Genomic DNA, 13,916 nt, shown 5'->3' with positions numbered 1-13,916 from the left:
TCAGGATGTGCACAAAATGCATCATCATGGGACCACTCCAGAGGCTGCACAGCTCCTGTACAAAGCACTCACCTCCTGTTGTAATTGCCACCAAAAGTGCCTTCCTTCCATCCTGCTCACTGGCAAGGCCACCTGCACACTTTCTGGATGAAGCCACATCCTGGGATGGTGGATGCAAATCCTCCATCATCTTACTTCATTCAGTGGTGCCAGGTCTCATTTGTTGCTATGGCTCCTGTTATAGAACCAGAACATAGGTGAAGGTAACTGATGCAGGAAAGGATGGTGGAGCCACCATGGTGAGCTTCATGGTTTGTATCTCCTGAGCATGCTGCTTTGGCGAGGGTGATGGGTGCTAGCCACATGTCTGGAGGCTGCAGACATAGCTGGAGACTCACAAGCAAGGGACTAGGCTCTGAAATGGGATGAGAGCGTTCAAACTGACATTTTTTGGAAGAACGCTCTTTGTAGGATCGCAGTACAAATGCTGGTGAATCAACTGCTTAACCACTAAAGCCACTGTTACAGCTCAGACCTGCTCCTGAAAAGGAGTTGATGTCTCTATGGAGAAGATGTGTTTTAGCTCAGTGCACAAAAGGTGAACACATACTTGCAATCTGGCTACTTCTAAGGGCTCACAGCGGGGGAGGGAAGGGGGGGGAGGAATCCTGACTCGCGCTCACAGCCACTGTGTTTCTCTCTCCAGCGCCTGGTGCGGATGAACATGCCGATCTCGCCCGAAGATTTAACTGTCCACTTCACGTCCACGCTGATGGCCTTGATCCGCACTGCCCTAGAAATCAAACTCGCCTCAGGTGGGAGGGAGATGATGTCTGACAGCATGTGTGGGCTCAAACCCCAACTTCTCTGTTGGCTTGGTGTCCCAGAATCACAGAAATTCTGCCCCAGGTGGAAATCCTATTTTTCTACTGCTTGCCTGCCATCTGCCAGCGCCCAAGGACAAGGGAGCTTTGGGGACAGGCAATACAGAGGGGTCCTGAGCATCACTCTGCCTCTGGGGTGGCTGCGTCCTGGTATCTCTGTCAATGAGAGGGGGAGAGCCTTGGCCATCCCAGTTGGGAGCTCTTGGAGGAGAAGCCCTGTGCATGTGCTCACTGCTGTATAACAGAAATGAGAGTTTTCACAGCTCTTTTCTAAAACTATTCGAGTGCGATGGAAAAAAACAGCCCTTCCTCTCCAACTGATATCTGCTGGCAACAAAGCAGTGACTCCAAGTGCCATGAACCACATTCTGCCTTGAGATAAAATTTAATTATTTAAGTGTTTAATCAGGCATTACTTGACTTCCCAATTAAATATTGCAATGTAATAAAATACACTGGCCTTTTCTCTGGGTCATTACACCTATTTAATCAGGCTGGCTGGGGTCAGAATCAAGGCATGACCATCCAAAGCATTTTTATACCTAATTTAAAAGCTAACAGGAGGTCTTACAAGCAAAGGGCAGGGCAGGGTTAGGATGTTGTGCTTTTCCTAAGTGGCTTTAAGCCAGCCGTTCAACCGTTCTGTATTAATTACCTCCCTCATACGTTGCTTAAACTTTGATGAGTAGGCACTGCTGGAAGAAGAAAAAATTTTCGGGTCACTGGGACTCCCCTAGGGAGTAAGTATCAGACCTCATTTCTAAGGATGCATTTAGGACTGCCTGGAATTCTAGGGGCCAGTGCTTTATTTTAGTAATAACCTCTAGATAAGGACACTGAGGGTTTGTATTATTTTAGGATTCTAGTTACCTGACAGCAGTGGTAATTCAAACAGCCTTTTTGAATTGAAAAGGCTCCCCCGACCTGCTCTTTGGCCGCACACTGGAAGGGAACCAGAAAAGATGATAGCACTGGATTCTGTCTGAGGTTTATATCTGCTGTGGGTTGTGATTTTTTTGTCCTGTTTTGTTGTTATGTGCTTTGTTTGAATAGGTTTCATGTGCTACGTTTAATTGAGTCTTTAGAGGGACTAACAGGCCCTTAATAAACCCTTCCTAATGAGTTTTGGTGTGGGAGTTCAAACCACCATGTAGCAGAGTACCCAGAGTCTCCTCCCATTACTTTTCTCTTAGAAAAATAATCCCTGTCATTCAGATGAACTACTTAATTGCCTACTGTGCAGTGCATTCATCTGGGAGCTGGCCTGTTGGCCTACCTATACTTTAATCACTTTCCACTTGTGTATTGAGACCTCACTTTGGCCATTTGAATAATGCCGCTGTGTTCAGCTCTTTCTGACTTACATTGTGATAGAGCCGCTGTTTGATGCTGCTGATACAGAACAGCGTGCTTGTGTCTCATTGCCAAAAACTTCAGGAATCAGTCATGAATTGCTCATGGTCCAGCACCTCAGACCAGGTCCTTTGCATCCCACCTCAGAGGTGCTGCGTCTTTCTGCTGACACTATCCAGCACCCCAAATAGGCAGTTAGCTGGAATAAGCCTGAGCTTAAGTTTAAGCCCCAAGCAACAGCAGAGGGTTAGCTGATTGAAGCAATGATGGTCCTACTGAGTTCACACACTTCTATCACGGAGGAGGTCACTGGTCCCCTTTGTGACAGCTGCTGTGGCTGATGCTGGCTTGGTGCTCTCAAGAAACGGGAGTGGGGGAAAGGCTTTCTCCTGTGCCCACTGTGTGAACAGTGCTATGTGCTGAAAGGACAATGATTTTCACTCTTAGTGTGCTTCTTTCTCTCCTCTCCGTTTCTGCAGGGGGTGTTAAACAGCACCAGTGTGATGCTGAGCTGAGAAAGGAGATCTCACTGGTTTGGCCCAATCTGTCCCAGAAAACTCTGGATTTGCTGGTGCCTCCTCACAAACGTAAGTGGTTCATCAGCAGGCACCCAGCCCATCCCAGCTGCATAAGAAGCCCAGAGCAGGTTTCTCCCTCCTTGCCTGCTATTTCCCTAGTCCCATCCAGCTGCAGAGTCATCTAGAGGAGCAGCAAAGGAAACACAGTACAGTTCAGCTTCTAGGTACCCTCTCCAGAGGGTTCACAGCCCACACCTCCACGCCATGGTCACATAAGGGGCACGGAAGCTGAGGTCACATCCAGGCACGTATTTCATTAGGGTACAGTAGATTTCCCGAACTTAGAAAAAAACCCAACCCAGTGCCAAGAAGGGGCCGGTGTCCTGTGTGGCCTCTTCCAGAAGTTTTTCATAGCTTGATTTGCCTCCAGCCTGTGCCTTACAGGACAGGAGAGCAATTTCTACCATCTGAACTCCAGAAAACCAGGCAAAGAAAATTAAAGCTTGCTGAGAATTTACGGAATCAGAAGTGAGATATTTGGAAGCTAAAGGCCTTTGTGTTACTTGATAATGTCCTGGGCAAATGTGTGGAGAAAATGGAAAGTTTGCCATTATCTTGATTTGCCCAGACAAGGGCTCTGGATTCCCAATTAATGAGAAACAGTGCAGAGCAATAAAGGCATTGTTAATTGAGAAGAAAGAGGGAGCTGAGGAGGTGCAAATCAGTGGGCACTGATTGTTTAAGTCTTTTCCTCCCCTCCTCTCTTGATCCCTGTATATCTGCTGCTTTAACTCTTTGCTCTACGGGAAGTGCTCCATTGCCATACAGGGAAAGGCTGGTAGCGTAGCTGTGAGGGTGAAAAAAGACACCTGGAAAAATGAAATACTCTTTAAATGTATATTAGCCCATTATGCCCCAGTTGACTGTAATTCAAAGAAATAGGAATAAGACTTCTTTGTTGATAAAAAGCTGGCTGTGGATCTGGTATTAATTTAGCAATTCTTATGTTGGCAATTTTTACAATGCCACAAACTTTCCCTGCCTGTTTTTTTTCTACACAGTCTCTGTGAATGTTTGCCACAGAGAGTTAGAGAAAAGGGGCCATCCTCCTCACGTGCGAAAGGCAGGAACAGGCAAAGATCTGAAGAAGTCTGTTGTAACCTTTTCTTGGTCTCTTCTTTCTCCCACTTTTCTGTGTCTGTTTTGCCTCATTATTCTGATGTTGTTTCTTCTTTCTCCTCGATTTTCATGCCCATTTGTTGATATTTCTTGTGCTCTTTGACTTTTTTCTCTTCTCCTGATCCTCTCCCATTTGTCACATGAATGTCTCTGCTGCGTTTCGCCATCCTCTGACAGCTGATGAGATGACTGTGGGGAAAGTTTACGCAGCACTGATGATATTCGACTTCTACAAGCAGAATAAGAACAGCAGGGAGCAAGTTCACCAGCCTCCTGGAGGCCTGTGCCAGGTACTCAGCCAAAAGGTATCCTTCTCCATCCTCCTCTTGGGCAGCATGTTCTCCAGTGTTGGGCAGCTCTCATGAGAGTCACTGGCATGTTTCATCCAGAAAGTCTGGATGCTTCTCCAGGCAGGATTTGAAAATGATGTCTCAAAAGTGGGAACCCCTCCTGAAAGTCTCTCTCACAAAAAAAAAAAATAATTTTTTTTTGCAGTTGCCTTTTCTAGTAGGTCTGGAAAGATCTTTTCCAAAAAAATGTCAAGTAACACTTGTCAGTCTAAGTCCTATTTTCAGAAGTGGCCTAGGGAAACCCCAGAAGATTTCCTGGGGACACCAAAGCTGTTGATAGTTTGACTATAAAATGTTTCAGCAATTTTTCAATATGGGAATTATTCAAAACCTTTTTGGCTACAATAGATTTTAAGTTTTTAACAATTCCTTGGAAATATTTCCATGCAATTGGCTTGAGATTGAAACACCAGTGTTTTCTGATAGGACAAATACTGTTGATTCCAGGATGGTCATCCAGCTGATCTCCAGCATGGCCTGTCTGTCTGTCTCACAGATGGGAGGCTACAGCAGACCCAGTGTCACAATGAGCCACCTGAATGGCACGGCTCCTTTGGTCACATCAGTGCATGAAATCCCTACTGCGCTCTGGTGGCCAGGGGAACACTTTGTTGGAGGGAAGGGGGATTGCAACACAACTTTGGCTTGTGCAAAGCTGAGGGCACCAAGTGTCCTTCAGAGACTCTTATGGTTATAGGAGGGCTGGGGTGTGCTTTGAGCTGGGCTGATCTCTCAGGGTGACAAAGCGGACTCTATTCACTAGGAAAAGCACTGCAGCCCATCCTCCCCATGCACAGCTCTGTCTCTGACAACCTTTCCTTGTGCTTCGCAGCCCGGACCGGTGTCACTCTTTCACCCTTTGAAGGCCACTTTGGAACAAACCCAGCCCACAGCATTCAACAACGCAAAGGCGTTCCTTCGCCAGAAAAGCTCAGCCTCACTCAACAACGGGGGCACGTTGTGAGTATCCCATGGCCACCCCACCAAAACTGTAACACAGGGAAGGGGCACACTGGGTGTATGCATCAACCTCGAGTACTGCTGGTTCAGTTACTCTGGAGGTGGGGCAGCACAGCTGGTGACACCAAAACCATCAGCCCCTTCGCACCATGGCTGGGACAATCCCGCTGGTGGCTACCAAAATGCTTACGTGCTGCTCTGCTTCCCTCTGCTGCCTCAGGTACAGTTATCCATCTGGTGGTAGTGTTGGGTTCTCGAGATCTTCATGTTTTCTTAATGGTTTCCTCTGAATCTTAATTGGAGAGCTTTCCATTGTGCCTAGTTGTAAGTGTGAGTTTGCTTACAGGAATTTGGAATCACTGCAAAACAACCAAAGCAGCCCCTGCCCACCAACCACCACTGCGGTGAGTTCTTGGGAGTCACAATGTCCTTGGGAACAAAGTTGTCTCTCGAGCTCATGGCACTGGTAACAGCAAGAGCTTCTTGAGACTTTCCAGGACCAAATCTGGCTCTTTCTCTTTGGACAAAATAATACCTCCACAGAGAGCTTACCAAACAGTTATAGTAACAGTGATCCCTAATCAATTCTCCATTTCCTGCTCTTCTTCAGGTGACTTTCCTCTGGCTCACAAGCGCTATGGATTTTTAGTGATAGGCGTCTGAAGTTTAAATGTCCCAAATAACCCTGATGGGGAAACCAACATCAGATTCAGCAGTGAAACCCAGGGCCACCTGTACCACTGTACATCCAGTGAATGAACTTTAGCATGGCCACAGATATGTTTGACCAATGTCTAACTGCTCTTGCATACATAATTTGCCCAAACTCCAAAATTATTCTTCATCATAACTTAAGCTGCAGAAGTTGTTTTCCTTAGTTACTGAAAAAAACCTGTGATGTCTGGTTTGATTTCCTTGTTGTTCTTCACCAGCAGCTGTGCCTATTCTTGCAACTAGTTTGACAAGTTAAACCTCAAAGAGTATCTGAGTGGTTTACCTTCATCACAATTAGGTCAGCAAAATCTCTTTGCAGAAGAGTTAATCTTTTTTCGTCTTTTTTTCCTCTTTTCCTTCTGACAGGCCAGCCCCAGAGGGTGGGATCAAAGAGTCTAGTTCTTGGGGGACTCAACGCACCCAGGACATGTTTTATGAAACCAGGACACCAGCTTTTGAACGAGGCCATTCAGAAGAAATCCCCATTGAACGGGTGAGCAAACAGGTTGAAGATCTGAGGACAGGGTGAGATGCAGTAGATTTTAGAAATGCAGTAGATTTTTAGAAATGTTAGAAAATGTTTAGAAAAGAACAGGTGAAGACAGGGTGAAATGCAGTAAACAGTAGATCTGTCTCTTAAGACAAGCATTGGTCTGTCTCTCCTAACCCCAAGTTTGCTTGAACATTATGGAGATAAACCAAATTTGGTGGCTTCTATTCATAGCTGTACATGTGGACATGCCTTCCATGGAATTATGTGTCTACTGTGATAGGTTATTTAAGGTTGTCTCTTCCTACTTGTCCCATTGCCATCAGTATACAAAGTCAGATGAGGGGTTTCACAGGTCACAGCTGGGGCTTATTGCCATGGCTGGTGGAAGAGCTTGGCCCGCTGTTGTCCTTGTTGAAGACAGCACTGTAGATAGACTAACCTGAGCTCTTAATTTACTCTTTTTCCTGTACTAGCATCTCTTCACAATTAAATCAAACTTAGCAGAAGCCTGCTCAGATGATGGCTTCAAAGATGATGTTCATGTTCTTGCTACTGAAACCATTTCTTGTTTCCCTCAGGTGGTAGAAATGAGGGAAATGAGCCCCACACTTGCCAACGGAGAGCACCAACCAGGCCTGGAGAGCCAGGGGCGGGCGGCTTCCATGCCACGCCTGGCTGCCGAAACTCAGGTGAGCAAGGGAGACTTTAATGGTGGTGGGAGACTGAACTCAGTATCTTCTCTCTGCTTGCTGTGTTGTTGGAAGTTGCTTGTGAATATTTGTTTTAAAATACGTTTGCTGCACCTAGAGACAGGTAACCAGCCTTTGTGCTTGGATGGCAGGTATTCATGTGTGGACACCGCATTGTCCCCAGCGTTACTCATCCCTGGCTGCAGCAAAAAGCAATCCAGAGAAATCCCTCTGTCTGGGTAGCTAAGTGATGACTACCTACCCAAGAGTGTCTATTCTGATTAACGGGGGACAATGCTGTTTGCCAGCCTGTATTCCTGGAAGGCATGTTTCCTATTGACAGCTGCGTGCCACCTATCCAGACAGACAGTCAAGACGTGCTCCTGTGCCCTAGCCATAAAGAAAGCCAAAGATGTGCTGTGATTCTCTTTGATGAATGCAGTAGGTACAGAAAATAACAGGGAGCCTGTGCCTGGAAGGCTGCGTTGAGACACTAAGCATCCTCCCTGTTTTTTCTTCTCTTTCCACAATATTTAACATATACTGTATTGTGACTTTGGTCAGTAAAATGTTGTTGAGGATTTAATTTGTTTAACTTCTTGTAAAGAAATCTCATCACTAGAGTTGACTTTTACAGCAACCAGTCAATGCTACTTAGTGTGTAGGATGTCACAGTATACACAGATCGTTTTGGGGCATTTCACATGTTCATGGCTAGCTTGTTGTCCTGGATGCTCTCCAGCCACTGTCCTGCCTCCTGTGTGTCAGAACATCTTACCACTCATAGTCGTGTCTCCCTCATTCCAAGGGCCTGATTCATAGAGTCAGGAGTGAGCAGCCCGCAGCTGTGGGCTGTTTCCATTGCTCTCCATGGGGAGCAGAATGTGAAGGGTATGCTGCACCCTGAAACTAAAAGCCTGTGTATTGCATATACAGCAGTAGCTCCAAGAGATAAAATCTTTTTGCTAACATGCTCAGGCTGGCGCAAGCTGTACTTCATCAGCTAACAAATTTCCCAGCTGACTCCAGAAACTGCAGTCTTTGTATGAGAGCCGGGAGTCTCTCTGTTATCAGGAACACTACTCAACATGCTTAATAAAAGAAACAGACCCCAAAGCAAACCCGCACTCCCTCCCTTCCCCGAACAAAGTTGTCCTTTATTCTAAACCACAAGTAGCATCTTTCCTTCCAAGGCAAAGCAGTTGGCAGCAGCACTGCTAGCAGCACGAGCCTTTCCTTGGGAAACTCCTCTCCGCTGCAGTCAGACATTTGCCAAAGTGAGTGTCTCCCGCAGAAGCAGGGTAGGTGTTGCCCAGGGCACAGCTGCCCCATGGGAAAACTGTCTAATCCCGTTATGAATCAGGCCTGTAATATGTGACCAGATCTAACCTCATTTAATAATACAGTGTTTTGGTGGTTGTAGCTTCAGCTGAATAACTGATGTACTTTCTGTGTGTGTCTTCCCCCTCCGTGCCCTCCACCCTCCCTCTCACGTGCTGCTTCTGCTCCCCCCAAACTTTTGAGTTCTTTATAACTCTTATTTGCAATGCTTTCTGTTTCTGAATGTCTCCCTTTCTGTTTGCCTGTCATTCCTCTGTCTTTTTATGTTCCACTTTTTAAACAAAAATCTTCCTACGCTTTCAATCTCACCTCCTCCCTCCCTCTTTGCTGTCCTCCTGCCCCATCACCTCCCCTCCCTTGTCGTCATCGTGTCTGCTGCACATCTGCCGTGATGTCTGACAATGGCTGTACTGTGGGGCTGCTTCAAATAATGTCTCTCATCTTGTCCGAATTGTTTGCAGAGGAGCAAAGCACGGTCACCTGGGAGTTACCTAGCAGTATGTAGTTTGCACTAAGTTGTATCCTATTAAATTCATGTTAAGAAATAATTAACCTTCCTTAACCCTTTACTTTTCTCCCTTCTCATTGGAGTCCAATGTTGCACCGACGCAGCCGCTATCTCCTTCCACTTTGCTGCAGTTCCCTCGATCCACAATTGCACGCTGCACGCTGTAATAGCTGGGATTTTTTGTTTGTTTATTTTGCTTATTTATGCGTTTTTGTATGCCTTGTTGCACAGGAATTTAGGAAGTGAAAACAATTGGTTTGGTAATGCAATTAGTAACTCTCTGAAGGGTTATGGTATATTCTCGAGAGGCTTGTGGGGAGTCTGCATGCCCCGTTAATGTAACGGGAGCATTGTCAGGATTTATGGAAAAGGTATTCATTGCTTTGGCACTTCCCATGAGTGTCAGTGGAGACTTCAGTCCCTGGAATAAGCAGAGAATTAAGTCCAAAGAGAAATGTTCATTTCCTATCAATTTGGTCTTTTTTTTTTTTTTTTTTTCTGGGAAATTTCTGTTGTCTTCTTCCTGGCAGCTCCTATATGGATTTTGAAATCTGGAAAAGTGTTTTTAGTGCGAAGTATTTTCACTTTTCTTTGCCCATCAGGCCATCCAATTTATAGACCTCTCTGCCTTCCTCCATCTTCAGGCTTAACAGTAAGCAAGGAGAACAAACATGAAGCTCTTCAGTATAATTTCTTGCGCACACATCAGGCACCACAGGAGGAGGCAAATGCAGCACAACATTTTTCTGCTAACTGAACTGGTGCAGAGCCTGCACTGATGCTGCAGGCTATGCTGTGCTCCCCAACTCCACCAGTGTCTTCCTTGTGCCCCTGGCAAACCTTCCATCTCTAGTACTCCACCTTGCCCTCCAGTGGGAAGCACCAAAATTTGGGTAACTGCCTAGCAATAGAGAGAGCACCAAACAAAATTCAGTCCAGACTGCACCTTTGCATGAAAGATAATCTGGCCATGACATCCCACTGGGAGGGAGAGCAGTTCATTCCATTCAAAATAACGAGCAGAGCTGTGAAACAACTGGCTTTGCATTGTGTAAATATCATGGGGCAGCAGAGATCTGAATTTCAGGATAAGCAAACAAAATAGCATAGACAGCAAAAATAATACAGGGCTCTTTGGAAAGGTTACAATGAACAAAGTAAATGTTCTGCAAGAACTGTTGTTGGAGGTACACATTGGATTGTGAATTCAAACAAGTGTAAGGCACTGGAGGACATCCTGAGCTCCTTTGCTGTCAGGCTGGACCACCATGCTCAGAGGTCTTTCCCCTGCCATGCAGCTTTGATGCAGTGGTAGACTCAGGGAAAACTCCAGAGGATGGATGAAGCCCTGTCTCCAGCACAGAGCCAGCTAGAATCCAGCAGAGTGACGGAGAAGGGAACGTGGGAATTGTCCTCATTTTCTGAGCTTTATAACCTGGTGACTGGGCAGCAGGGAAGGGAAAAACTGGGAGAATAGGTGTCCTGCAGTCCACTTGTCTTGGTTTCTGCAGCGTATCTGTGTGAGATTTTTAACCTAAATGGAAGGAGACAGAGTCTGGAGCTGCCACTGGCACGGGGACAGGATCCAGCGATGCCTGTGGGAGGCTGTGCTACTGTGCTGTGTCCAGATGTTTGGTGAAAAATTATTTGAAAACATACATGCTATCCCTACTTGTCCCAGCCACAGGGCTTCAAGGAGTGATGTTGGGACAAGAGAATTTTAAATATTTGATGGGAGTCATCTTCAGTTGCAGGGAGGTAGAAGTAATTTCTCAGTGGTTTGCCCACTTATTCCTGATTTTTCTCCCTCTCCATGTGATGCCCAGCAATGCTTTCATGCTTTCCTCTTTGGAGTTGCTTTGAGATGACCACATCCCTGAAGCAGCTTTGGATCAAACTAGTCTTGGAGAATTCCCTTTGTGAGATGCTTGGCTACTGTGCTGCCCTATGCCCCTGCTGATCTCCTGTTCACTCCTGTGATGCTGTGTTTGGTGTGAAGTGCTGCATATCGCTCTGCACCCGTGGTACCTGTGGATTGGCACTCTGCTAAAAGTAAAGCCCATTTCAGCAAATGGAGATCACATTTGCTCCTCAAATTTAGCCCTCACTCTACCATTCCACAAGTCTGCCCATTCCAGTTATATCTAATTAACCATTTTTCTCCTTCCCCTCCTTGCCCCTTTCTCTTACTGTATAACCCTCCCCATGCTGGGAACCAAGCAGCTGAGCACGGTGCAGCGCCTGCCCTCACCCTGCTCCATGTCCCTCCGTCTGCCTTGCAGCCCATCCCGGACACGAGCCCCATGAAGCGCTCTGTCTCCACACTGACCCCGCAGCGCCCTCACGCCATGCACCTCTACGAATACTCCTTGGAGCGCATGCCACCGGAGCAAGGGCATCACCACCATCACCACCGCTGCCACCGGCGGAAAGAGAAGAAGCAGAAGTCCTTGGACAGGTCCCCCCATCAGCTGGCCGATGGAGAAGCTGGTAGGTGTTGTGCAAACAAGGATTTGTCCCTTGTCCTCCGCCCTTCAGGATGCACAGCAGTCATCTGGTGTGATTTGGGGTCCCATCTGCATGGAGGAACACCCCTGCCTCACACATTGAGTGTTCCTCCTGTGTTGGTGAACCCAAAACCAACATTATTCTTTCAGTGGCTCAGTCTGGTGAGTCTTCTTCTAAGGACAAGAAGCAAGAGCGTGGCCGGTCCCAAGAGAGGAAGCAGCATTCTTCCTCCTCCTCTGAAAAGCAGCGCTTCTACTCCTGCGACCGCTACGGCAGCCGAGATCGTTCCCAGCCCAAGTCTGCTGATCAGAGCAGGCCCACCTCACCCAACGGAGGGCCAGAGCAAGGTCCACACAGACAGGTGAGGAGATGCAGGGTGGGAAAAGAGCCCTAAGCTCATCCAGAGGTGTACACACTTTTTCGGTGTTTTGCTTAAAATAAAGGAGGCAGGATGGGGAAGGAAGGCCAGGCAGTAGGATATAAAGCCACTGAGGTCCTGCTTAGTGCTTCACATCCAAAACAGGGATGGAAATGTCACTTGATGGCTCTTTAGTGGCCGCCTACAGAGTGAGTGACTCAAGGCGTATCGCAGAGACCCCACTGCTAAGGACACCCTTGCTCATGGCTTCAGCAGAGCAGCCTGAGAGACCTGAGAACTGGCAGCTCTTGTTGCTGGTCGAGAAAGTGTATCTGAGCCAGAGCAGGCTGGTAGTGTGGCTTGGGACCTGGGCAACTGAGCTGAACCGTTCCCCTGCCGGCTGTGTTAATCCAGCACCTACTGCTGCCCCTTGCACAAACATCTGGTGGTTGCCAAGGAAATCCTTACCACCACAACACAAACCAGTGTAATAGAGTATAGGGATTCCAGACAGCCAGAGCTGTGATTTCAGCAGGGTTTGCTCATATTAGCAGGATTTTCCAACTGCTGCTGCGTAGGCTTCAGAGCTGTCCTGTATTATGGAACAGGTTAATTTTCTGAAAATTGAGGAAAAAGTCATTTTTCCCTCACATCAGATCAATCTTCAAATGTGCTCTCTAGCTGGGAGGAGAAATGGTAAGGGAGAGGAGGAATGTAGGAGAAGTCAGGACCTGGGTGGAAGGGGAGAGCTCATCCCTGGGCCAGCACGATCCCTGCAAACATCAAGTATTGCACAGCTGCTGTGCCAGGAGGGAGGCTCTGGCCACTCTTCAAAATCTCCCTAAATCTGCAGTGAGGTGGTGGTGTGTCACCAGCTGGGTGTCTCAGGAGAGGCTGAGAGATGCTGTCAGCCCTGAGCCCCTGCAGCAATACCAGCTCATGGGGAACAGGAGAAAATCCTGCTTTCAGCATGAGTTAGAGCCCAGGGGAAGGATTTAAATGAAGAGGCTTCATAGTGTCCCACTAGCTGCAAAATGAAGCAGCTTTTTTATTCCTTACCCTGTCCTGGGCTTTTCTCTCTCCCTCTTCAGCAGCATCCAGGCTGCAGCATCAGAGGCTGCGGTGATGCAGTGAGCGCTCGGGGCTGCTGCCCCGCAGCTCAGGAGACACGTGGGCCATGGGACACGCTTTGCGCAGTTATTCTCAGCTGGGGGGAGATGTGACATTGGTGTGAGCTCTGATGCACTCGGGACTGTGTGTGGCCATAGCAAGAGGGAGCTGCAGCCTAACAGGTCATATCCATTTCCAGTTACTGCAGTCCCCGACCGGCCTTCATCTGATTTTTCAGAAAAGTTTTTCTTTCCATTTCTTAATTTCTTCCTCTGGTTTGAGAGGCAGGAAGATGGCACTAAATTTTAGCATGATGCCTCTCCTTTCTTGTATGCTCAGTTTACCAGAACTTTAAATATCATGTATGTTTTAATTAAAAAACTGAAATCTTCCCATAGTTCATAGACATTCAGCGCTGGAGCATCAGCTGGCTTTTATAAACCTGTTCCCCCAGTTCCAGTGGAGTCTCTATTGTCTCCCATGTCCTGTGGGGGTTTAGTAAAGCAGGGAGAAGGAAGTCTGTTGTTTCAGCGTCCATGTATTTTATGCACTCACATGCTACCTACTTTGAGTGGAGCTGCTAATACATGCCCTGGTTGTTCTGGAAAAAAAAACAGATTCAAAAAATAGCCAAGCCAGCATGTCACTTCTGTCCCAATGAGCTGAAGACCCCTTGTCTTAATAAGGTCTCTGCAAGAAGCTCTATCAGTCCGTTTCCTGTGTTATTCTGGCTCGATAACAAGGTGCTTGTTAACTCTCAAGTATTTTCTTTGTTAGTCTGTCCCTCTCCTTGGGAGACACATTTTTCCCCAGGAGCCCTGGCCCAGCACATTTCACCAAGTCCCTGGAGGCCCCTGCGTATACCAAAAAGAGAGGCTGGCTTGAGCTTCACCCTGCCAGCAAGGTGGCTCCATTCCAGCTCGAGCCAAGCCAAAAATCAGGACAGGTTTG

At 47.2% G+C, this 13,916-nt stretch overlaps 1 protein-coding gene across 12 annotated transcripts in view; it reads left to right on the top strand.

Annotated features, from left to right (window-relative positions):
* The window catches only part of CACNA1B (calcium voltage-gated channel subunit alpha1 B), a 309,602-nt gene that overhangs the window by 285,965 nt on the left and 9,721 nt on the right, over window positions 1-13,916 (top strand). For 8 of the 12 annotated variants that reach the window (XR_012634942.1, XM_074924009.1, XM_074924006.1 and 5 more), the window contains 9 exons: window positions 707-815; window positions 2,717-2,824; window positions 4,112-4,224; window positions 5,117-5,244; window positions 6,325-6,451; window positions 7,030-7,140; window positions 8,943-8,978; window positions 11,272-11,479; window positions 11,647-11,858. Coding sequence is in view for 11 of the 12 variants with exons in the window: in XM_074924009.1 (XP_074780110.1) it covers window positions 707-815; window positions 2,717-2,824; window positions 4,112-4,224; window positions 5,117-5,244; window positions 6,325-6,451; window positions 7,030-7,140; window positions 8,943-8,978; window positions 11,272-11,479; window positions 11,647-11,858 (1,152 nt within the window). In the remaining variant the exon portion in view is untranslated. Of the gene's footprint in view, window positions 1-706; window positions 816-2,716; window positions 2,825-4,111; window positions 4,225-5,116; window positions 5,245-6,324; window positions 6,452-6,810; window positions 6,829-7,029; window positions 7,141-8,942; window positions 8,979-11,212; window positions 11,539-11,646; window positions 11,859-13,916 lie in introns of those variants that run through there. The other 4 variants (XM_074924011.1, XM_074924013.1, XM_074924007.1 and 1 more) reach the window with 4 other exon arrangements.

The sequence above is a fragment of the Athene noctua genome, chromosome 20 (genome assembly GCF_965140245.1).
Source record: "Athene noctua chromosome 20, bAthNoc1.hap1.1, whole genome shotgun sequence".
NCBI classification, from domain to species: Eukaryota; Metazoa; Chordata; class Aves; order Strigiformes; family Strigidae; genus Athene; species Athene noctua.
Note: the sequence above shows the minus strand (reverse complement) of the source record. Positions and strands in the feature narration are given on the sequence as shown.